The sequence below is a fragment of the Gasterosteus aculeatus genome, chromosome 12 (genome assembly GCF_964276395.1).
Source record: "Gasterosteus aculeatus chromosome 12, fGasAcu3.hap1.1, whole genome shotgun sequence".
Classification (NCBI taxonomy): Eukaryota; Metazoa; Chordata; class Actinopteri; order Perciformes; family Gasterosteidae; genus Gasterosteus; species Gasterosteus aculeatus.
In genome coordinates, this window is record NC_135700.1 from 7575803 (window position 1) to 7600576 (window position 24774).

General features: G+C 44.2%; 2 protein-coding genes across 5 annotated transcripts; both read left to right on the forward strand.

Moving 5' to 3' along the window:
• The first annotated feature begins 1091 nt into the window (after positions 1-1091).
• LOC120835904 (immunoglobulin-like domain-containing receptor 2) lies at positions 1092-17479 on the forward strand. 4 transcript variants are annotated; one of them, XM_040205164.2, is made up of 10 exons: positions 1092-1476; positions 4096-4482; positions 6537-6656; positions 9731-9787; positions 11199-11345; positions 11435-11593; positions 12012-12140; positions 12539-12884; positions 13107-13803; positions 14515-17479. In XM_040205164.2, exons 1-10 carry the CDS (start codon positions 1431-1433, stop codon positions 14548-14550), a joined length of 2124 nt encoding a protein of 707 aa, XP_040061098.2. In that variant the 5' UTR covers positions 1092-1430; the 3' UTR covers positions 14551-17479. The 4 variants fall into 4 exon arrangements, with proteins under 4 accessions (XP_040061098.2, XP_040015783.2, XP_040015779.2 ...); XM_040159849.2 differs by lacking the exon at positions 12012-12140; XM_040159845.2 differs by lacking the exon at positions 9731-9787.
• A 338-nt stretch (positions 17480-17817) lies between these two features.
• On the forward strand, positions 17818-23554 carry LOC120807633 (uncharacterized). Its single transcript, XM_040159858.2, has 9 exons — positions 17818-18070; positions 18614-18784; positions 19487-19636; positions 19734-19853; positions 20009-20155; positions 20579-20701; positions 20804-20985; positions 21783-22463; positions 22615-23554. The coding sequence occupies exons 1-9, from the start codon at positions 18025-18027 to the stop codon at positions 22651-22653; spliced, it is 1659 nt and encodes a 552-aa protein (XP_040015792.2). The 5' UTR covers positions 17818-18024; the 3' UTR covers positions 22654-23554.
• Positions 23555-24774: the final 1220 nt, after the last annotated feature.

The window sequence follows — 24774 nt, forward strand, 5'->3', positions numbered from 1 at the left end:
ATATGTATATATGTATATATATATATATGTATATATATATGTATATATATATGTATATATATATATGTATATATATATGTATATATATATATGTATATATATATGTATATATATATATATGTATGTATATATATATATGTATATATATATATATATGTATATATATATATGTATATATATATATGTATATATATGTATGTATATATATATATGTATGTATATATATATATATGTATGTATATATATATATATGTATGTATATATATATATATATATGTATATATATATATATATGTATGTATATATATATATGTATGTATATATATGTATATGTATGTATATATATGTATATGTATGTATATATATGTATATATATATGTATATATATATATATGTATATATATATATGTATATATATATGTATATATATATATGTATATATATATATATATGTATATATATATGTATATATATATGTATATATATATATATGTATATATATATGTATATATATATATATATGTATATATATATATGTATATATGTATGTATATATGTATATATGTATGTATATGTATGTATATATATATATGTATATATATATATATATATGTATATATATATATATATATATGTATATATATATATATATATATATGTATATATATATATATATATGTATATATATATATATATATATGTATATATATATATATATATGTATATATATATATATATGTATATATATATATATATATGTATATATATATATATATGTATATATATATATATATATATGTATATATATATATATATATATATATATATATATATATATATATATATACATGTGTGTATATATATATAGTAGTTGTCAACTACTGTGGCGCATACACACCACCTCAGGGAACCTTTTGGTTACATTAGAAAATGTTAGGCCAGAACTAAGTGTATCAAAAACCTATATTGTCATAAATCGTGTATATATTTATGATGGAACCCTGAATTTGATCACACTTAGTTTGGTTGCACGTCAGAATAGTAGAATCGACTCGAGGAGGAGGAGGAGCCCGGGTAACCCGCCTAAAAGTACTAGACCAGAGCGTAGAATACCATCAGATCGGTAGGACTATTCCAAAACACTACAGTGCTATACTTTCAATGCATTATTTATTGTCAACAAAAACATTCGGCGACAACGAGTGCTGTTATTCTGGAAACCGTCACCGGAAGTCTTGAGTCTTATTCTGACAAGCTCGAAGCAGGTCCCCGTTCCCGCAGCCCGCTGCCCCATCCCTCGCGCCGCGGGACCGTTATCTCTGCCCACTCAAACCTTGCGTGTCCGCGCGTGAGTCCGAAACGTCGCCCGGGGACGAGACGAGCCAGCCAGAGGAGCCGCAGCTCACCGGAGGACGTCACTTGCGTGGGAAATGTTTCTGGCTCCGAAGTGGTGGATTTGTGTCGCCTGCCTGTCGGGTAAGAGGAGGGGAGAGCGGCGGTGTAACAGGTTGTTTCGCTCCCTGGTAACGGGTCCTCACTTCAACGTTGCCACCGAGCTACAGTCACTTTAACTCGACGAACGTTAACAAACGTTACACCGACGTGTTCGCGGTCACCACACAACAATCCGGCATAGAGACACAATAACCTTTGTGCTGTTACTCGGTCATGCGTGAGGCTTTGGGGGGTCGCGGATTAGGAGGTGCAGTTTCTGGCGGATTTAACTTTGATTTAAATTAGGCCTCTCCGACAAATCACCGGTTACTACTTCATTTCGCTGTTAGTTGATCCAACTGTCTTAAAAGGCAGAATGTAGGGATGTTACTAACGATGACTTTGTGTCGTTGGTTTGGTCCCGAAATAGTTTGGAATATGTGAATCGGTGTGTAACAAAGGAGAGAATATTCACATTTAAACGTCTTCAATAATGACTCAAATTGAAGAATCGATTCTTGAAATGTTCAGTGATTAATGTCAATAGTTGACAACTAATTGATTAATCATTGTAAGTCGAGAAAAAATCATTACAGAATCTGAGCTGAAGAAAAAAGAGAAAAGTTAAAGCACGTAGGTGCATAAATAAAGTGAAGGCAATGTGAAAAACAATTATGTGGGTCAGTCAACGCTACAACTGGCCCAAGAGTGTGTAAATGTTTTACTACAGCAGCTCAAGGAATAAATACTTGAGTATTGTGCTATAGCCGTGCTATATCCCTCCACAATGGTTTTCTGTTAGCACTGTGGCGTTTTATGGACATTACATGTCGTTCTCCACTAAAAGCACAAGACAGTGTGATGACAAACCAGTGAACCCGTCCAGAAACTTATCCGTAAAGTTATTCTCCCCTTGTTAACGCAGAAGAATCAATACTTTAATACCACATTCCAGTCTCAAAGCGTCCTCGGCAAAACTCCAGTATCCAATATTACAACCGTAGCTATTTGAGCCCCTTTCCTCCTCCTGCTCCTCCTCCTGCTCCATGCCTTCATTTTCTCCTCCGGAGGTGGCTTCCTCTGAAAACCAATAAAGCCCGGAACGCCCCGTCGGCCTGTGATCCCAGTGAAGACCAACCTGGCTTTGTTTCTTCTGCTTTTCAGAAGTCAGAGATACGCTCTCCTCAAGGAATTCATGTTTGAGCCAGATAGATTCTTCTTGGTCTGAATTGGCTCAATATTTTCCCCCCCAAAATCCACAACATGTCCTCAGGTGCCCCCCAGAAGGCTTTAGACACATGGGTACGTACAGATTACTATTAGTCACTGAGGAGAAAAGTAAAAAGAACAAACTATAAGGCAAGTAGTGGGCTTTAAATATTTTTTAACATTACATTTGACAGTTTTCAAAATGTACACAGTATGAAAACCGACCTCACAGTAATCAGCTGAATCAGCAAACATCTGGAAGGTTTGCTTTCAAATCTGACTTGTGCTTTATTGTGCAAAGTTATTCTTTGCCGTGTTTCCACTGTGAGAACTGTGTGTGGCTGGTGTTTCGTTGTGGGGCCCCACATTTGGTATTTTGCTCTAAGGTCACTCGGGGGTTACTACTGATTTGTAAATGAATTATTGATCAAGTTGCTGGAAGTTGTGCGCATACCTGTGATGTTTTTGTCCTCGTGAGATCTTCCAGATAGAAATAATATGGTGAACACTGAGCTCGATGAAGCTCGTTGGCGTTTTTGATGAAGTGTATCAGTTCTTTAAAAACAGGGGCGAGGGTTTTGTTAGCTTCGCTCTGTGTAACAGAAAGAAAATAAAAGTCTCTGAACCGGCCTGGTCTGGATTTAGGGAAGCCGACCCCCCCTCACTCTCATCGCTCACCTCATCCCTGCTCACTGGCCCAGCTGAGTCTCCCCTCCCACTGCTCCGCCTCACAGCTCACGCACAGATGTTTCTGGGTGTGTGTGTGTGTGTGTGTTAGTGGGGGTTTTCACAGGGTCACCCAGTAGTGTGTGTTGCTGTTGATCCACCAGGCAGGAGCTCCTGGTCATCATGTGACTGAGAGTCGACTCGATTTGGAGAAAAAAAAACCTCGCCTTGTTTTCTCATTCCTAACTGGCCAAACTGGCCAATGAGACATTTCATTCCGCTTCACGAAAGAATAAAGACATGCAAGTGTTTCTGGGGAATGTTCATCTTAAAATAGTTCTCTCTAATATTTGTACTGGATGTGAGGCGATGCTCTCCGTGATGCAGGGGGGTTGATTGGTCCGACCTCTTGTAAAGTGTCCAAACCACAAGTGGTGTCTCCTGCATCACCGTGTGCTGCTGTCAGCTGTCGTAGTCCTTAACACCCGTCATTACTCACTCAGTTATTACTTAAACCTCCTTTGGCTGTCACGTCTCTGCCCAGCCGAGCAGTCAGCAGCTTTCACAGAGGCCCCCCGCCCCAAAAACAACAAAGTTGGCACCGTCGAAAATAGGTCCTGTCTGCGATCTACCTGCCGGTGCCCAGACCTCATCACCGGAGGAAAGCGATACACAATTTATAAGAAGTGTTCCTTTTTAACGTAGTGATTAATAATCTAGACTTACTTATCTCCTCCTCCCCCCGCCTTCTTTCACATTTAACCCCATTACGTCCTCCCCACGCAGGTGTCCTCCCGCCCGGCTGCTCCGGGGTCAACGTGTTCGTGAGAGATGAGAAGAAGTATTCGGTGCTGTTCCAGTCGGTGGTTCTGCCGTGTCAGTACAACAGCGTGTCCACCCAGACGCCCGTGGTGCAATGGGTCTACAAGTCGTACTGCCGGGACCGCACGCGGGATTCCTTCAACTTCCCTGACAGCTTGGGCGGAGGCCAGGCAGGCGGTGGCCCCACGGGTGGAGCAAGGGGAGCGGGTGGAGGGTACGAGACGGGGATGACGGCGAACTACCTGGACTGCGCGGACAGCAGCCGGACGGTCCGAACCGTGGCCTCCATGTCGGGTTCCTCAATCACACTGTCGGAGTACTACAAGAGCAGAGACATCTCCATCACCAACAGTAAGACCCGTTGCTCACTGTGGATTGATCTTGAGTTTCTTTTTCCTTTTAAATCACACGTTATTTGTGCTAAAGGCCGGATATTTGCGCACCAGCTTCAGATGGAAATTGACTTCATCTGCGGTCTCCATCGTTTGCTGAGGGAATTCTTTTAGGCCACAAAGAAGCAGACAACCGGTTATGAAAGATGCTGTAAAAAACATAAAAGAAAAACGAAAGGAAAGAAGTTAAATGTTTGAAAACAAAACAATAGAACGCATGCTCTGGTTCTTTTGTAACATTTTCATCCAAACTAAGGTTCTTATTTCTTCTGTTTTGCGAAAGCCATGAATCCGATCATCGGCCCACCCATCACACAGATTCCAGATCAAATGCCTGACGAGAAGTCAGAGAAACTGCACACATGCTGAAGATTACAGGACGAAAGCAGGAGGCTTCACTGAAATCCTTCAGGGTAAATAACACAGAACTAGTCGGGATGTTGAACAGGTTCATCTGAGAGAAGAGTTAAAACACTATAAAAGTCACTATCAAACACAGCCCTGTCCTTTCCAAAGGAACCTGTGAGCTGGGCATTTCAACCACAACTAGTCATGGTTAATGACCGGTCCGCGGCCCGGTGGTTGGGGACCACTGATCTAAAGGACACTGCTGTGCACACATGTGTGTGTGAACACAGAGAGGTGGCCTTGTTTGCAGGCCTCAGATTTATGGAGCTCTCACTGCGGTTGAAGAAGCGACCTTCTCTTCACCAGCCAGGAACGCAGACAAAAGAGGTGTTTTATCCACGCTGTCATTCATCTTGACCCGTCGCTCCTTCACTCTGATGTACTTCAATGGCCCGCTTTCATTTTCACCCTGTAGATCTTGTGCACGTCCCAGCTCCACCCGCACCCTCACTCTTTCCCCTTTCTCTGCACTCTACCTCCCATCCTGGTCGGTACAGCGACGCTTTGAGAATTCTGCCCTTTAGAGGCGCCCGGTCATCAGGACTCGCAGGGAGCTGGAAGTCCGTCCCAGCATGCAGCGGGTGTTCTGTTAATCACATGGCGTAACACAGTCAAACCAATACACTGACTTGCACTTACAGTCCCAGTGGAGCGGTCTGGTCAGTCTGCGTCTCCTCCCTCTTCCTTCGCTTACAGGAAAAGGAAGGAAATGATACGTTTCCCATCGGTTGTATTTTCATGTCTGACCCCTCACAATAGAAGCATGTGTGTGAGAGGCTCGGCTCAAAGTGTATTTGAAATGTTGACGTGGAATAGCATGCCTTTAGAAATGGAGTTAGAAAAATGTAAAATTTAACTTATGTTTTGTTTTGTTTTTGTATGTTTTAACTTTTGTTATTCAGGCTCACCTGGTTTTCTGAGTTGTTACTGGGAGTAATGGGAACTCAGGCTGGGAGCCAAGCCTTGTGGAAAGTGTTTCTAGAGTGATCCTCCCCTTTAGAGCGGATTGATGCTTGAGGTTTAGGAATGAGATGTGTGGGATGCCATGTTGTGAGTCTATGGATTCAGCATGGATATGAATGAGCATTTGCAAGCTGAAAGTTTTCCCCCACAGCTGCTGGAAAGGCCCAAGCTTTACGGCTTCGTTTATTTATTATGAAACATTTTACATTTCACATTGAGTATGCTTACGGCGGAGGAAAAAATGACTTATCTAGAAGATTAGTGAGGCCTACATAGTGTTTATTAAGTTAACTATGTTGTTTTTAGACATTTCTTTGTCATACTGTATTGTGTCTGTGCTGTTTGTGTCACTTGTGTGGACTGTGCTACTGCCTCTTGGCCAGGTCATCTTTGTAAATGAGAATAGGTTCTTTACCTGATAAAAAAAAGTCAAATAAAATTAAGGGTTAGAGCTTTAGCACTTCAATCGGAATCCAGTATAAGTTTTCCTATTTAATTAAACCTATCTTTTGATACCTTCGATACATTTTTTAAAAGTTCATAAACTAATTTACTTTACTTAATTTGTTACCAGAGAAACATTTGGGCCGAGGAGGATTTTGTGTCACATCTTTTACCTCTTCCTGTTCTTTCCCCACACAGAGGCAGACCTGCGCATAGGAGAGGTCCAGTGGGGAGACAGTGGCGTCTACATCTGCAAAGTGGTAATATCTGATGATTTGGAGGGACAGAGCGAAGCCTCCGTGGAGCTGCTGGTTCTTGGTAAGCTGACACCTCTTTACCGGTATTCCTGTTGTGAAGGACGTTAGTTTGATGTCTCATTGACATCCATGGAAATGTGTTTCCAGGATCGCTGTGCGCTCTGGCGAACTGAATGAAACGACGTGTTAGGAAGTCATCGACTCTCGGGGTGAACCACCGTAGACTGTCAGACTAGCCGACGCAGTATCCCTCACCAATCCTTTTGTATGTAACCAAATTGCGGACATAAAAACTTAAATTCTGCTGTTACACAACACAGCCTTTAAAAGCAGACCTATTCATCACCGACGGCACAATGCCGGCTGATTCACGGGCTGATTCTCGACTAACTGTGGCCTCCTAGGGGAGTCTTGCTTAATCGGTGACCATAGCAACTGCATTCCCTCCTACTGTATGTCCCTATGTACCTTACAGGAAGTTTTCCTTAAAACGGGGCGGCCGCATAATAGTTATTGCCTTTATCGAGTCTTCCACATGCCACTTAATCCTGTGTGTGTGTATATAGTTGTGTATGCAGGTGTGTGTGTAGAATCTGAACGTGTTAAAGTAGCTACAATGTGTCGTTTCTTTACAGTGACAGTGTACTCGCCTGCACTCAAATACAAATGTTGCCATAGCAACGGCTGGGACGAGACTATGAGGCTGTTGCTGCTCCAATTCACTCTGAGGCTGAACTTTTGTTTGGCCGGCACTCAGAGACTTATGTGTATGCTCAAAAGGACACACACAGAAATACACGCACAAGTACTCGACGATACGCGTTTACAGAGACTTGAAAACATTCTTTAAATTGTTTGTGTTTGCTGTGATAATATCTGACAGAAAATGCTAGAAGCAAATGAAAATTACGTCTCCAACCTCAACTGAGACGCTAAATATTCCACAGAGACAAAATGTCGTTTCCCGATCTTAGTGTCGCTAACATGGCGTGTGAGGCACTTGTTGTATTTCCATAACAACAGTTGGGGCCACCGGGGCCGACTTCAGGGGTCGTTTGTCTTTTTTTGTGAGTGGCGCCACAGCAAAGAAGGGAGGGAATATTTAATGATGAGGAGGAGGGACAGCAACATACAGCTGGACAAAAGATGGAGGGTGACACCATTTGAGACACTTTGCACCTGAAAGAGGGAAGAATTCTGCTTCAATCTGTTCAGATGTTTAATTTTTTTTACCTCCATTGCCCCTTTTTCTGTAGTGCTGAAGCTACATTGTGCACGAGGCGGGAAGTTGATCACGTGCGAAGTGTTCCTCGTCAAACGATAAAGTATCATTGACCCAACCTACAGCCCACCAGCTTCTGGATTAATGAGACCCATAATAATACTTGGGACTCTTTAATGAAAACAGAAACAATCTTCATAGTCCAGATATCTGTTGATGTAGAGGACATTTTGACAGATACAAAACCAAGTCGGTGACAACTTACAGTTTTAAAATTGTAGTGCTCTCTGGTAGACAAATTCCTGAGCCCTTTTCCAAAGGATACGAGGTCATACAGGTCATGTGTAACCTGGACAGGACCTGGAGTTTGAAGGGTTGCTTTGAACCATTACCGAGACCGTCTGTGGGTATTCGGTCTCTGCAGAACATTGCCGTTACAGTTCATACGTGGCAGAGAATGAATCCCTCCTGTTTGAATAACCTTATATTGAGAGACAAGCAAACCCCAAATGTTCAATAAAGGTCAAACTTGGTGAATCACCAGCCTGCAGGCAAATTCAATGTGGCCGTGTGAACTCCTACAACTGCCTGAGCAGAAGGGAAGCCGAAAAAAACCAACAGATAAAAACAAAAAACTAGAGATGTCCTTAAATGCACATCATGCAAACTTCAGCGCCTCGTTGTTTTCAAAGCATTCAACAACTGATTCAGCTGCCTCTCGATAACCTCAAAGAGGTCTCCTTCTCTTTTCAAAGCCTTGCAGAAAGACAGCGAGTGAGGTATGTGCGCTGTCAGCCAGTGAGTGTTTCTCCAGTCCTCCTTCCTCCTGCCCGGTACCCTTCTCCTCCTCTTCACCACATGCACACAGAGGCAGCAGTGGAGCGCTCTCATCACAATCGATGCCCGGCTTTTGTTCACCAGGCTTCAGCTCGCTCACAGTTTGTGACGTGGTGTCCTCATCCGTTGCGCTTTGTTCAGACTTTCTGACCTTGTGCCGAGTCACTTAGAGCTGTGTTAAAATGTTATGCTGAAGGAGAAAGACAAAACACCGGCAAGATACCGCCAACAACAAGTGACAGCTGGTGCCTGTTTTTAAGGCTTTATTTATATTGCTTTTCTTTCCTCGCAAAAGTCAATGCCACCTTTCCACAAAAACACAACTAAACCGTTAAAGGATTTAATTAAGAAGAATTTTATAAATAAAAGATAGAGCCTTGGAAAAAAGAAATAAAAAAACTTCTTCATTTTCACTTAATGATTTGATTTGAATACATCAACATTTAATGGAAAAATCCCATCCGTAGTTAAAGAAACAGTTTGGAAATATGAGTCGTCGATGTGAGGTTCACAGCCAAGAAATAGTCCCACACACAGCAAATAATGTTCAACTGTAAAGATTCCTTCCTGGAGTAAACATCTGATCTCAGAATACTGACAGACAATACTGACAAATATACCGGTGTATGACCTGATATGGTGGTTGCCCGGAGCATTTGCAAGGGGCTCCAGGTCTCATCCAGGAGCCACGGCACCAGCTCGCAGAGACAAGGCGTATCTCTGCGCTCTGCCCGCTGGCTCTGGACACCAGGAATGTTCCCACCTGTGATCTCTGCAGCTCTGCATGTAACATTACTCACAGCTCCTGCCTACTGTTATCCTCGTGAGAGGGATTCCTGTTGTTCCGTGTGCAGATTACCTCACAGGTTCTGATTTCATGAATTGGTTCCTCCGTCTGGAGAGCAGAATGGCCTCTGGTGCATGCGGCTGTTGACCTCTCTTTATCTGTTTATCTTTCTCTGGCTTCTTTCCCTTGTGCATGCCACTCCTGCAACAACTTCCTTTGAATCAATCCTTTATATCACCATTTGCTTCCTTCTCCTCTCCTTGTCGTCACCTCTGCTCTTTCTCTCCAGGTTTCTCAGGTGTGCCTGAAGATCTGCTGCCAGGCTTTGACTTGAAGATTATGCCAGGTAGGGGCATGATGTATCCTCCCCCCTCACCTGTTGCCTCCCGTTCACACTAACCCTACTAACTGCTCTACGGCCGGAGGAACCGCTGGGCTGGTGGTGGCTTTTGGGGAGACTTTTCTCTGCACACACAGTGAGGAGTGCAGAGGAAGGCGTATCAGATAGAGGTTCCTATACTCACAGCTGCGATGCCGTAGCACCTCACGTCAGTAAATAGTGCAGCAGGTGTTAGTGATTCAGCCGTAAGGAGGCTCTGACCCAGCGGTCAGCACCACGCCCGACAGATAATGAGCCGGCCGCCGCTCCCACTATGCTGCGCTGTGCTGGGAAAACAGCTATTATGGTTATTTATGGCTGTGGTTGGGGTGTCATCCCACATCGTTTGGACACTACTCAGTAACGAAAACAAACCCACTGTGATCACGAGGGAGGCAGGGTTGTTTATGTCTCATCACATTCCTGTAATACACATTGGATTATCACAGTTTGTGGGGAGGTGATGGATGAATGAATGAATGAATTGTCTGGAAGTCAGTCCCAAAATGACTTGGTATGAGTCATCAGACAGAATGGTTCCTGCAAGCTTATCTCTTCGTATCGACTCCCACTGTGCTCTGAGATGTCTAGTATGTGCTGTGGTAGCTGCAATCCGTGTGTGTGCGCGTCCAAATGAGATCACATTTACACAAGTTAATTCCTTGTCACAGCCAAATCTTCAGTATCTTCCAGAGCGGTGTAACCTGGGCCTTTCCTTCCTGTGCCAAAGTGTGGTTTCCTGTGTTTTTGTGTGTGTGTGTGTGTGTGTGTTTTCATAGAGACAAAGTCATCCTTGGTTTTACATTGTTAAATATTCCCTTATCTGCCCTCTCCTTCCCTTTCCTCTGCTTTGTCCCTATGGACACAGACAGTTTATCTGCAGTACGTTCTGTATCACTCAGAAACAACATTCTGTGTAAAATCATCTCATTTTATGTGGTAACTCACATAAATATACAATATTCCAGATTTTTTAACTATCTTTTTTAAAACTTTTGCTACAGTAAAAGTAAAATATAAACTGGCACCAATCGTTCGCGTTTTTCAACTATCCAGCCGTTTCCTCCTTGAAACATGTGAGGCCTGCAGGAAGGATTCCTCACCGCATCCACTAGGTTTTTGCGTTTGTTTCATGTTGTGTTGTTGTTTAATCTAGTAAACATCTCAAGCAAAACAACAATACAAATGTATTAGGAAATCCAACAACTGCAGGTTAGAATGGTAAACGGTGTGCAGCGGGGGAGCAGGACATTTAGTGCTAATTTACAGACCTATTTAAAGTGAAACACCATTTCCAGGCCGGATGTGATTCCATCAAACTCTTTCAATATCCATGTGTGTCTGAATGCCGGGTTGTGTGTTGTGTGCGTACTTGCAGAGTGGGTGTTTGTGTCGGCCGTGGCGCTGGGCAGCGTCTTATTCCTGCTGCTATTCGGGGTTTGTTGGTGTCAGTGCTGTCCTCACTCCTGCTGCTGCTACGTCAGCTGCTGGTGCTGCCCCGACACGTGCTGCTGCCCAAGACACCGTGAGTACCCACACACACACACACACACATACACAGATGTGCAAAAAGTGAACTCAGTGACACAAAGCATTTGAATGGTCTGTTGCTAGTTTACGAGGCGGGTAAAGGTATAAAGACGGGCACCTCCACACCTGCCTACCCTCCATACTTTGTCACCGGTGTCCCGACGATGGTCCCAATCGCTCCGCCTTCTCTGGTGGACAAGATGTCCGCCGCCCCCCCTTCGGAGGTCAGCCTGCTCACAGCAGGTGAGGTCTTACTTCTATCAGCAAATGGTCCCAATCTTTTCTAATTATTGAAATACAATATCAGTGTTTTGTTTGTTTCCTTTAACCCAGTAAAATCATCCACAGAGTTTATTCTTGACTTTGATATATTTGCTGAACGTTGGATATTCTGCATTATGAACTTGATTTGAAAGCGCTGCATTCGTGACGCACTGAAAACGGTTTCTTTCAGTTTCTGTTATATTTTTGCATATGTGAATGCTGTACGTTGAGGTTGTATTCTCGTGGGTCCATGTTGACTGTTTTATTCTACACCTTTTGGCTAAAAAGAACAGCAATTAAATAAAATACAGAAATAGAAAACCAGCAAAAGAGCCAGTGTGGCCACAGAGAACAAACCGGAGTCGTCCGTGCTGATGGGTCAAGTGTGTATCTGCAGTGCCGATGCACGCCGTAGGGGCTCCCTACCGCGTGCCTTCCTCTCAGGATCAGGACTCTCTCAGGGTGCTGCAGTACGTAGAGAAACAACTGGCTCACTTCAACCCGGCCAGGTCCATCAGCCACCAGAGTAAGCCCCATGAAGCCGTCCTGTGGATTTGCTCTCTGCCCTCAGCCTCTTTTAAAGCATGTTGATGCACTCGATAGAAAACGCATGCTGCTCTGAAACTGTTTCTAGTTTCTTGTGGACTTTTTGGTTCCCTTCAGCTTTTCTTGGCCTCTCTCTCTTTGTACCATTGTTCTGCTTTCTGAGTTTCCAGTAGCTGAGATGTGCGTAGTAGCAGGTGTGCATGGCTACTTGTCGTCGTAATTCTCCCTCCAACACTGTATAGTCGCGCAAAGTCCTCAACTGAGACCTTCTCCTTCTGCAACGTGTCCGTCAACTTCTGTTCTTCCTCCAGGAGGGACGACCTTCAGTGTCTTTGTCTGTGTGTTCAGTTGTTCCTTAACTAAACATGACGTCTCCAGCCTGCAGCCTGTCCGAGCTGAGCTCCCTCCACGAGGGCGAAGCCGGCTTCCGCCAAACCTACCGCAACGTCCAGAAGAAAGCTCTGCCCGCCATCCCTGACCACGACCCTCAGCCCGAGCCCCAGCGCTACCGTGACAACCGCAGCCCGGAGCCTCAGCGTTACCGCGACGACCCTCCTTCCCCCCAGCGGTATCAGGATGACCCCGACGCAGAGCCCCGCCGCAGCCAGGACCAGGATCTCCCCCTGCGGCGGCACAGCGACGACCCCCCGACCAGCCCGCGGCCGCGCAGGCCCGGACGGAACCAACGGCACCAGGATCACAGCGAGGAGGAGCCCCCCAACAGGTGCACATGCTCCGTTTACTGCTTACAGACAACCGACTTCCTCTACGCAGTACATGGCGTGATCCAATGAACCATAACTGATTAAACAAGCTGTGACTGCGTAGTTGTTTGATTCCACACAGTACTCACACAGCTGTTGGTCTTCTCTCTTGCATCTTCTTCCCTCCCTCTCTCTTCCCCCCCCACCCCCCCCCCCGTTGGTCCTCGGCTTGCGTTCCGCAGGTGGAACCCTCGTTCAGAACATCTGCACAGGAAGGCGTACCGCACCGGCGGGCGGACCATCTCGCTGGACGAGCTGGAGGAGTTTGCGGCTTCCTACAAGCAGAGGGGAAGCCGAGAGGACGGGAGAAGGGAGGAGGAGAGGGGAGAGTATGAGATGGAGCTTCGGGAGTTCCGTCGATATCCCTCCCACCGCAAAGGCCCCCCACAGCACTACCACACTGACGAGAACGAGCTGGCAGACGACAGCGACCACGGCGATCGCCCCAGGCGGAACACGAAAGGCGGACAGAACATAAGCCCACTTCAGTCTCCCAAAAAGAGGAGGGGCACCTGGGACAGCGAGCGGCCCGCCCCCCCCCCACCCAGAGTCAGTCCACCGTCGACCTCTTCTCAAGAGAAGGACTACGACGGCGCGTTCCTCAACAGCCTGCTGGAGCGCAAGGCCAAGTTGCGGGGGGTCAGCCAGGATTCGGACACGCCCTCGAAGGACAGCTCGAAGAAGAGCAGCGGGGAATCGAGCCGGCCGTGCAGCCGCTCGCCCAGCAACAGGCCCGAGGCCGGGTCACTGCCGCCCTACTCGGACACGGAGCGGGGCAGAAGTGACAGGCCGCCCCCGGCGAACACTCGCTCCCCTCAGCCTCCCGTCCATCCGCCGCCCGCTCGCAGAGAGGAGCCCAGAGACAAGACCCGCAAAGTGGTGAGATCCACCCAGCCGATGGATCTAACTGCAGATCAACAGCGCTGACTAGAGCTACTGTAGCATCTTTTTGTAGTTTTTAAAAATGAGCTATTTGTTTGTCTGTGTCAACACAGACAGACTTTTGCTACAGTCAATAATTAAACCACCATCTTGTTGAGTGGAACCAGGGATTATATTTAGTTCCCAGCGTCGGGGTTGGACTTGTTGATTGTTTAGGAACTATATGCAGAAAAGTTCACATATTTACAACTTCAAAATGAGTTTATCAAGAATGAGTTGAACCTCGTATCATCTTACTCACACGGCGTCTCAGCTCTGAGAGGTTTGTAGGCGCACAATAAGTGTTGTTGTTGTTGTACCTTCGACAGGTCAGGTTCAGACGCTACTACAGTGAGAACTAGGTAGAAGACTCTGTTCTGTATCCAACTACTCTCATTAACAGTCTTAACCGGTTGTGTCCTCCTTTACAAACCTGGGTCAAAAAGGTTTTCAACATCAAAGACTTTAAAGTGATTGGCCAGAGCCGTCTTTCAGGGGTTTCAATCAAATCTCCCAAAGCAGTTTGAAATGCAGTTTGTCCCAGGTTCATCATAATACCCATTGGCTAATGTTCACTATCTCTTAACTCTCTCATTCTACTGAAAACCACTTCGCTGAGTAAACGCTCTGCCGTTGTGATGATCAACTGATTCTTCTTTTCCTCACCAGAGCACTCTTCTCAGCCGGGACTCCCTCATCGTCTGACGCACGGACCGAGGACTTTCACCCCACAGGAGCTGCATGGCAGCTGACGAAAGGTGATGTTAAAAAGTTGTACTTTGTACAGCAATACTTGTATTGCAAATACGCGCAGTTGACTGTGCAGGAAATCTGCATGAGCACCGGGAATGAAGAAATGGACAAAAGAGACACTTTTACTATTCACACTGACGCGGGGGTTTCTGCCTGTGACGTCGCTGAATGATGAAGTCATCACTGTTTGGTTTCTGTCACCGGCAGCCTCATATACATCTCAGCTGGACTAACAGTGAACCAGCACAGGCTATGACCTGGACCCCCCCTCGCCCCCCCGGCAGGACGCTGTTCATCTCCTCGCGTCGCTTTAGAAAAGACTATTTTACGCTACCAGCACAATGAGTGCATTCTTTTCCACTTGGTGAGATATCTGCTTTGAATAAGCACAGTTGCAGAAACTGAGGTATAACAGCATGATTGTAGAGGACATACTGTGGCTTCAGCTGAATAACAATACAAACTGTGTGTCATTCAAGGGCTAAATCATCTGACTTAAACAGCCTTTGCAATGTTAATGTTGACGTAAAGCTGGTAGTAGTAACCAACATTGCCAAATGTTAATATGTTTATCTGTAATGGGAACTCAAAAAAACATTGAGCAAAGCCCGTGTGAGTCTGTCCCTGACTTACTGACTTAATGATGAAGTTACACTGTCGGCTGGTCCAGTGTTCAGTTTCATGTTCATTTCCAACTGCACGGGCTGAATGGAAGCCAGAGTGCACTCGCTGCAGACGCTGCTGTCAGGAGACCAAAACGGAGCTAAATGGAGAGTGAAACACAACTCCGAATGATCGAGAATATTCCAGTGTAACAAGCAACGGTTTCAATGTTCGCCGTTACAACTTCGTTTTTTTTTTACGTTTGTGTTTACAGCTTTTTCTACTGCCCCCATGTGGCTAAAATACCCAGTGGAGAAAAAGGAGCCTTCAGACTCTATTGGCAGAAATGGAAAAGGATTTTCTTTAGTGTGTTAATCACCTCAAAATAAGGATCATTATGTTGTTGTTAACAGACAGAAGCTCCTCTTCACAGATCCGGACGCCGTGTTTCCACAGTAGCTCAGAAACTAAACATCGGCCGTAATATGCGCCCTTAGAGCGCTAGATGCCGCCAAATCCTACAAACTGCTCCTCACGGACTCAGTCGTGCAGATGCTCCCAAACTGTAGGAGGGCCAGTTTGAAATGAATGACAACACGCAGCATAAGCCAAACAATGTAGGGAACTAAGAAATGGACTAATGCTGCAGCCCGACACTAAACTTCTACATTACGTTCCTGAATCATAAAGCATTAATATTGTTTTGTCTCCTCTCTGTACGTCCGTTCATCTCCTGTTAAAACATGTTAGTTTGCACAAATCAACTATTTACTCCGAGGGACTAAAGCCTAATAAATGTTGTTTTATATAAACGATTAAGATACTAAACCTGCCTGTTCCGAGGCTTTTGTTTTTCTACGATGTGACGACATTTTTATATGTAAACTGGACCTCTTTCTGTGTGGTGTGATATGATGGATTTGTAAATGATTGTTTGTTAAGGCTGTCCAGGGTGACAGTGTACAGAAGATGAAGTGCCTCCAGCTTGATAACTGTGATCCAGCCTCTTCTTATCGCTGCTGAGTCAACAGCTTCTTACCTTATCAACAGCCACACGCAGCACACAAATGCAGAATACACAGCGGCCTTCCGATTTCTTACGTCCTTTTTTATAACAATACACCAAACAGTATTTCATTATTCCTGCCATCATGTTGTGCCACGAACTGTTTTCTTCTACCCTGTTTTGTGCTGTCTGGTACTGAAGTGTGTGTGTGTGTGCGCGATGACTCCTTACTTTTCTGAAGAAGACAATGTGTAATTGAGTGTGACTCATCTCTTTGTTCATTGTTGTAACCACAGATTGCTTTTCTTTTGCGTGGTCGTTTTGTCATCAACTAATGTCACAATATTTTTTTCCACCATAACATATTTATTTATTGGCAGGACAGAAACATAAAGACCAAAAGTGTTTATCTCTCCACTGCCTCTGCAAATAAGCTGAGTAGAAATAATGTTAGTTATTTGTAATAGTAGTAATTGATAACCAGTATTATTCTTCATTATGAGACGTTTAACTTTTAGTGTCCATCAACTTTACTTGAGCTAAGAAAATAAATCCAATGGGATTTTAGGTTATTCGTGTTATGCAAAGACCCACATTGCAAATTAACAACATGGCAGATGACATGTTTGTAATTCAAAAGCAAGTGTTGTTAATAGTACTTCTGTTGTTCTACTTTAGAAACAAATTACTTCTCGTTCTCAAGCAAAAGAGACCCCCAGTGGGATGAACAGAAGACAGCAAAGCACCTCAAGAGCAATTCATCAGATTACATTAAAGCGAAGCCCTCTTCCTTTTCTTTGTGTCTATTGTCCTTCTTGTGAGTGACGGAGACATGTGTTTGTGGTGGGAGGGATCAGCTGGAGGGTATGTCAGGAATGTTGTTGAGCAGCTTCTTCCTGCAGAGACATCAGCAGGGAAACAGGACATCACCTCGCGCCCCCAGTGGAAGCTTTGTGTTTCTATGTGCCAGGTATTACATACACTTTGTAACATTTTAATAAAAATTGTGTGACAGGTGGTGGGGGGCGGAGGGGGTTGAATACAGTCAATCAAAGTAGCATGTGCTGCCTGCTGGCAGCGTGCATTTGGTTCCATTAATCAAAATCTAGTAACTACAACTGATTGACTAATGGTGTGTAAAAGATGGAGATACTAAAGGAACGTTCCATTATACCTTTTTTAAAGAATGTGAATCTGTATTGTTTCTTTCCATCGCCAGCAAAGCCACTCGTCATATATTTAAGTTCTTTATAAATAAACCTGTGCAACATAGACCGTGTTGTTTTATTGAATGTAACTCCATACCATTTATCTATGTGTGCTAAAGTAATTTTAATTAAATAGATCTTAAATAGACCAGATGTGCCTCCAGGCTCAATAGCTGCTGTGCATGACGATACCTGAACCTGCATCGTGCCACGGCTAATTTAGCGCTGATGTAATTGTATTAGTTTTGAATATATGTGTTCATGGAATAAACCGCAAAACCCAAATGAATAGGATTCAAAACGAGTTTAGCCTGCCACCCAGCGGTGTGACATCGGAGCTACACCTGAGTGTTGCGTGGAGAACGTTCACTGTGGTGACGTCACGGAGGTGCGGATGAATTCACCTGTTTCGGGGCGTGGCCAGAGATGGTTCGCGTATCAACCGCAGACTTGCTGTTGGGATGACACGATGAACAGTTTCTCGCTTTTGGGTTAGATTACTGGCCGCCGGGTTCGTTGGTTTTTTCTCTCCTTCCTTTTATTTTCTCTTGTATCGTTCGGGGAGAGTTTTGCTTCCCACTTTTTATTCGGAAAAGGATTTTTGTCATCATGCGAAGATCAGCTGCCGTGTTCTTGCTGCTGTCGCTTCTGAAAGGTATTTAAATGATGCGTTGGCCTTGTGCTCTTTAATTAAACCCGTTAATGTTTTCGACTGAAACGAACCAAACTGGAAGTATTGGTCACATGACAGTGTTTGTTTATGGGACACAAAGATAGTTGGACTAAATTTAAATATATATATTGATCCGTTGTATTAATAATCTAAGATTAGTTTCATTTTGACTATCTATAGCTGCACCCATGATATCTTTGAGTCCCCGGTGATCTGTCCATATCTATCGACAGATCAACCGGTTTCATTCCAGCCTCTGAGTGTTTGGCTTGTAGTTTCACTCGAGGCCGCTTCCTGCCCTCTTCTATCTGCTCCACCTGTTTTTCTGGTTCTGCCACTTTGAAAATGAACTCTCGGGCAGAGAGAAACACTCACACACCTTGTTTCAATCTGACCACAACTGTCCTCCTTTCCTCATTATTGACAGCGTTGTTTTAATTCACATGATGCAGCCGTGTTCCCTGTTGCACTAACACACAGACTCTGCTGTCTCTAACCGTGCGTTTGCTTTCCCCCGGTCAACAGCGTCGGTGTGTATCCAGGTCAATGTTCCTCAGACGGAGCGCAGCACAATGCTGTTTGCCTCCGTCACCCTCCGGTGTGACTACTCCACCTCTGCAAACCTCCAAGAAGTCCTGCTCACTTGGAGGTTCAAGTCCTTCTGCAAGGACCCCGTACTGGAGTACTACTCCTCAGGTAACCGCAGGCCTCAGGAGAGAAACGGAGGCATAATGTATTGGAATAATGCCCGCTTTTCTCTGAATGACCATATGTAGTCACTACATCCACTATTTGTTTTTGCATTTGGGACATTTCTTGACGGTATCCATTATTACTCTGTTTCTTATTTTTTATACTAATATTAGTGACAGAGTTGAGCATAAAAATCTGCTCAGATCATAATCTGTTGCTTTTTAATCGGTATGCCACACTCCCATTTCATGACGGATTACGCTTGTGTAAATTACAAATTATAATAAACTGGATTCATACGGAATATTTTAAGATAAAATTACAAAGGGCTTTTGATGGAACAGGACTGTACTGTGAAATGCAATCAAATAATGAATGCACTGCAAAATTAAATAAAATACTATAAAACGTAAAAAGCAGATTGGGCATGTTGGAAATAAAACAACAGGTTCACAATAATAAAGTTTTTTTTTTTTTTTAATACAAATAAAGCCCTTGAATCCTTGATCTGGACAGAATCAATGGACATTGATTTTGTAAATACTCCGTGAAGTCTGAGGATCACTAAAGTCAGTAGGATTCATCCTCTGGGCACCGTGAATGTACAAACTCAGTCCCTCCACTGCTATCAGAGATATTTCAGTCTGGACAGGAGTGATGCCTGAAGGTACAAACAATGTGTTGACGGAAGCTTTGCCCCTGCAGCGTACCAGTCTGCGCTACAGCTGGGACAGGACCCGGCCAACGATTGTCCGGACCGCCAGCGGACGGTGCGCACGGTGATCCAGAGGAGAGGGAACAGCCAGCCGACGCTGGGATCAGAGTACCGCGAGCGCAAGATCACCATCCAAAACAGTGAGTTCAAGTGGATATGTTAATGATCGATTTAGATCTGTCTGATTTGTCATCTTTGATCCGGTGTAAGCGAAGGTGTCTCTCTGTGTTTGCACAGCTGCTGACCTGGTGATCACTGAGGTGATGTGGTGGGACAACGGGGTGTACTTCTGCTCCGTCGATGCCGCTGGAGACACCACGGGAGACTCTGACAAGGAAGTCAAACTCATCGTTTACCGTAAGGAACAAAAAGACAAACTCTCCCTCTCTGATTTTACTGCAGAGAAGTTCTCCAATGAAGTTGTTCAAACCTGAATGTGCGTGGCTTTACAAGCTGAAGAATATCAGGAACAGAAATGTGTATTGAGGGACGTTTTTCCCTCCCTCTCTCAGACTGGTTGACGGTGCTGCTCATCGTCATCGGAGCCCTCCTTCTGATCATCCTCTTCGGTATCTGCTGCTGCCAGTGCTGCCCTCAGAAATGCTGCTGCTATGTTCGCTGCCCCTGCTGCCCACAACAGTGCTGCTGTCCGGAAAAAGGTAGAGCGCACTGCAAAGATTATGAATGTTAAGGTGAAAAAATATTAGCTAAAGGTTGCTAATATGCCATTAAAAGTATGCATTGTCTGCATTGAAGAGGATCTTGTGGTAGCGAGTGTGCACAGGATAAATGATTTCAATAACAATGTACTCTGCAATGGGGCTTGTAAGTATCGAGTGAGTCAGACTTGTAGAAATGTGAACGTATCTCTTAACGTTAGATCATCAAAACAGTTCCTGCTCTTGACTGCAACCCTGTCTAATGTTAAATGATAACAACAAGTGAAGGTGCTTTTTTCTGTGTCACCTTTAACACCAACATCTCTGGAGGTGGATATTCATACGAAGCTCATTTAAGCCTGTGTACTCGGTGGGGACCTTCCTCTATTGTTGAATATTAAAGGATGTGCTGTGCTCTTTCAGCGGTGATGCAGCATCGTATGATGAGGGACGCCCAGAAGGCCATGGCGCCCTGGATGGGAGGACAGCCGGTGTATGGACCAATAAGCCCCAGCCCCTCCCAGATGAACCCGCTGCTCTACTCCGGTACGCACGCATCATATTTCACGTTGCTTAAGGAACCGCATTAAACCGTTCGCCGGTATTCATCCATAAGGGTCTCTTAATGAAATGTTTTTGCCTCTCCAGGATCTTCTTCAGGGAAGAGCTACCCGATGAAGCCCATGCCCCTCCCTCCCCCCCAGTCTTCAGCTTACAGCGCGCCGGCTGCCAGTGTCCACGGCACACACACCCCCGCCAACTCCAATCACATGCTCGATTACCTGGAGAACCAGGTGCGGGGGCTGGACATGGCGACTCCTCTGCTACAGGTGTGTGACCGCCCATGTTCTAGGATCTCTTATGTCATATTGTCACATTGAGACTCCGTTTTACTTTCGAAAGACAGTATTGTTTTAGAGGTCGATCATACACTATATTATATTAAATGTACATTCTGAGTCTCTGAAGAGAATCAAAAGATTTTTTGCACTGAGAAAATACCAGAAATTTCTTCCTTTTCTTTCTACAAAACAAGGGTTCTAAAAACAATTCTAAGGTTGTTATTTTTAGGTAATAAATTTGAGAAAAGATGATCATTGCCTTGTTGGAAAATGAAGCCAGAGATGTGGTGGCTGATTGAAGTCGTTGTCGTTTAAGGTTGTTTTATGCTGAATCAGTTGTTATATTTGACCAGGGCAGAGATCAACGGTCTTAACAGATTCTCAAAACTGCCACACGTGATTTGGGACCTTTGCAATAAGACATAAGCAGTATGAAAAGTATTGCCTCCACAAGGCGATGGATTAGGCAAGGCTATAAGCCAATGGATTTGTCTCATGATCAATTAAGTTAATAATTAAACAATCAAACATTAAACAGCCACATTGTATCTCAAATGGAAAAACTTTTTTCTGTCACTTTGCAAAGCTGGAATTGTCAAAATGGTTTGGTTTTGATTGACTCAGCTTGGTCAGGGAGGTGATTGTATCATTTCCTGCAGCAATGGAGGTCTTCTGGGTGCAAACAGTACAAACTGTAGTTTGGAATTGTGTTTCTGTGAATTTCACTGAAAAGTGTTGTTTTAATTGATCTTTTCTGGGCTCTTCTGGTTTCTTCTACCCATCAGTCCCAGCCTCCTCCTCCCCAGCACATGCAGCACATGCAGCACATGCAACACATGCAGCACATGCAACACATGCAGCACATGCAGCACGTGCAGAACATGCAGAACATGCAGCACGTGCAGAATATGCAGCAGATGCCACCACCTCCCCAGCACCTGCTACACGCCCCATTTTCCCCCGGCCCTCCCAGTATGATCTCTGCCCTTGAAGATGGCCCAACAGAGCGCCGCGTCATCACACTTCCTCCTATCAGAGAGCAGCCGCCGGCCAGGAGCCGACCCGCTGCACCCAGAACCCGGCCCCCGAGCTCCAGCGCGAGCAGCCGCAGCGGCTTCAGCCGTCATGACGAGCATGGGGAGGCGAGCAGGCGTCACCCCTCCCACGCCCGGTCCACAGGGATTCCCAGGAGCTACAGCGAGGAGTCACTAGACGGGCGACGTCACAGCGGGCCGAGAGGAGGCATGGACCGACCCCGCTCCCGCTCCAGGGACGACCTGTTTGACAGCAGGTCCAGAGAAAACTACTCTGCCCCGGCATCACGGCACGCCGCTGGAGGGTCCTGGAGCTCGGACGATGAGGGCAGCAGCAGGAGAGGAGGCGAAGGCTTCGCTGAGAAACCTCCCAACTACTCCGAGTACGAACCTGGACAGAAACCGGGAGCACGGAAGAACCAGCGCTACTCCGTAAGACACACACTTCTGTAGCTGTCAGACACAAACCCCGGCGCGCGCTTACATGAAGAGAAACGCACACATATTCAAACGCGGCCTCGTCATAAAAATAGGAAGTATGAGTAATTAAAAGTGAAGTGAATCTAAAGTGTGTCTCTCTCAGGACAAGAGCTCTCGGAGTGGTACCAGCGTCGTCATCTGAGCCCTCCAGCTGTGAAATGCACTCCGACATCTGGTTCAGAGGACACCAGCACAGAACTGGGAGACTTGTTGTCTGGCTACTGGTAAACTTTTGAATGCCAACATTTTAGTTCGAGTTAAAGTGAATCATGAACACACTCTTTCATTATATTCTGGCAGAAGGATTCACAAAATGTGAGATTGAATGTGTTCATCAAAGTGTGAAGGTTGCAAAGAAAATGCACGTGTGGAAACCTATTTGGTAGCCAATACATTATAATATCATTGTTCTTTTTAAAAGTAAGTCAGGTTTTACCACTGAACAGATTTTCTGAATAAATCTCACTCTCTGCTGGTTCAGCAGTGCAATAGAAATCTGTAGAAGAGTTTAGGACTAGAATCCTGTGAAATTATTCCTTCATGTGCCTTTTTAATAGTTGTTTTACATTTTCTCTTGATTTCTTGAAGTGTACTAGGTTTTGAAGGGGAAACTGTGTGTGCCACTGTTCAGATGTTTTTTAATCCTTTTGTATATAAGATAACATTAGTTAAATAACCGTAAACACTATATGTAAATAAGTATTTTACATGGCGTTTTCACATCATATGAAGAAATATGGACATTGTTACAATACACAATTTTTGCGTTTTCGATTACGGTTGTTCATACAGCTTGAAAATGTAATGCTTTTTTATATATAAAACTAAAGTTTCCATCTTTTGCGTGATTCATAATGAAAGTTCTAATACTGCATTAAAAATCAGTTCCATATGCATTAAAGAGGTTAATTGCTCCATTGATGTTTTTAAGAATTTGACAGTTTCTTCCACAATGTCACAATGTGCAGTCATTGTGTTTTGATTTATATTTTTAAAGATATAGTTTTACCTTGAATAAAATAAATGATCCATCGATATAATAAGACCTTTTTGTCTTTCATAAATATTCCACTTCAATAAATAATTACAGGTTCTTCACTTGGACTCAATAACAATGTGAATATAACACTTGGGAAACAAAATGTGATGTATTGCTGCTATTGTTCTTCAAATCTTTATTCAACTTATCTTTATCCTACTTTTTCTGCCGCTGCTCCTTTCAGCTTCTCCAGCTTTTCAGCTCCTTCAGGAGGGGTGCTGTGACTTTTAAGAGTTCTACCTCTTATGCTTGAAGTAATATTGTAAAATTGTAGCACTTAAATTGTACTTGTAACGTCACTCATCTATAGCTAATTGTAAATTGGCTTATTTGAGGAAATTGCACTTTCTGTTCTCCTGAGTTTGTACCCTATGGTTGAATGCACTTATTGTATGTCGCTTTGGATGAAAGCGTCCGCTAAATGACATGTAATGTAATATAAATCAATACTCATATTTTGAATATTGATTTCCATTTCTCTAAGTTTTTCAGACCATTTCAGAGATCCTCATGGGTGTGTATGTTGCAGGCCAGAGAGGAGACTGAAAAACTGGAGCTTCAGCATCTGGTTAAAAACATTTATATTTTGACAGCGTTGCCACAATTTTCACTCTTCATGCTTCATTTTTGGATCAATAGATCCTAAGGAATGTGGTGCTGGTCGTATGAATGTGGAATCCAACATACATTACTCAGCACCACAGCGGCCCGAGAGCGAAACAAAGTCCAACTCTCGCCTCATAGAACGTTTTTTAAACTGCCGGTAGAGTCTCTGTCCACCTTCCCACACAGACTCTCTCTCTCGTTCTTACTCACCCATTAACTCTCTCTCTCTCTCTCTGTGTCTGTCTGTCACCCAATCCCATAATTTCAAAATAAAAGCCCTATGGAGGGAATTCTTACTGTAATGTTTGTTATTAAGCCTAATAATTGATAAGTTATTAGTTGAAAGGGCAAATATTCTGTCTCCTAACTCCGCCTCCCTAAACCCATCATTTGAAAATAAAAGCCTCTGATAATATGTACCTTAACATAAAGCTCAGAATGAAGCTGTTTTGTTGAAATAGGTCAAATTCTACTACGACAAATATTACTACTGATACTACTACTAGTTGTACTACTACAACTGATACTACTGCTAGTAATGCTAAAGCTACTAGTATTTCTGCTATTAATCATAAAAGTACTCCTACCAGTAGTACTAAAAATACTACTATTACTACT

Bases quoted from the DNA above. Each gene is read 5' to 3' on its own strand.
- LOC120835904 (XM_040205164.2), top strand. From the start codon at position 1,431: ATGTTTCTGGCTCCGAAGTGGTGGATTTGTGTCGCCTGCCTGTCGG. The intron at 11,594-12,011 runs GTGAGGTCTTAC...GTGTATCTGCAG, and splicing joins GGTCAGCCTGCTCACAGCAG to TGCCGATGCACGCCGTAGGG. The intron at 12,141-12,538 runs GTAAGCCCCATG...TGACGTCTCCAG, and splicing joins CAGGTCCATCAGCCACCAGA to CCTGCAGCCTGTCCGAGCTG.
- LOC120807633 (XM_040159858.2), top strand. From the start codon at position 18,025: ATGCGAAGATCAGCTGCCGTGTTCTTGCTGCTGTCGCTTCTGAAAG. The intron at 19,854-20,008 runs GTAAGGAACAAA...TCCCTCTCTCAG, and splicing joins AGTCAAACTCATCGTTTACC to ACTGGTTGACGGTGCTGCTC. The intron at 20,156-20,578 runs GTAGAGCGCACT...GTGCTCTTTCAG, and splicing joins GTGCTGCTGTCCGGAAAAAG to CGGTGATGCAGCATCGTATG.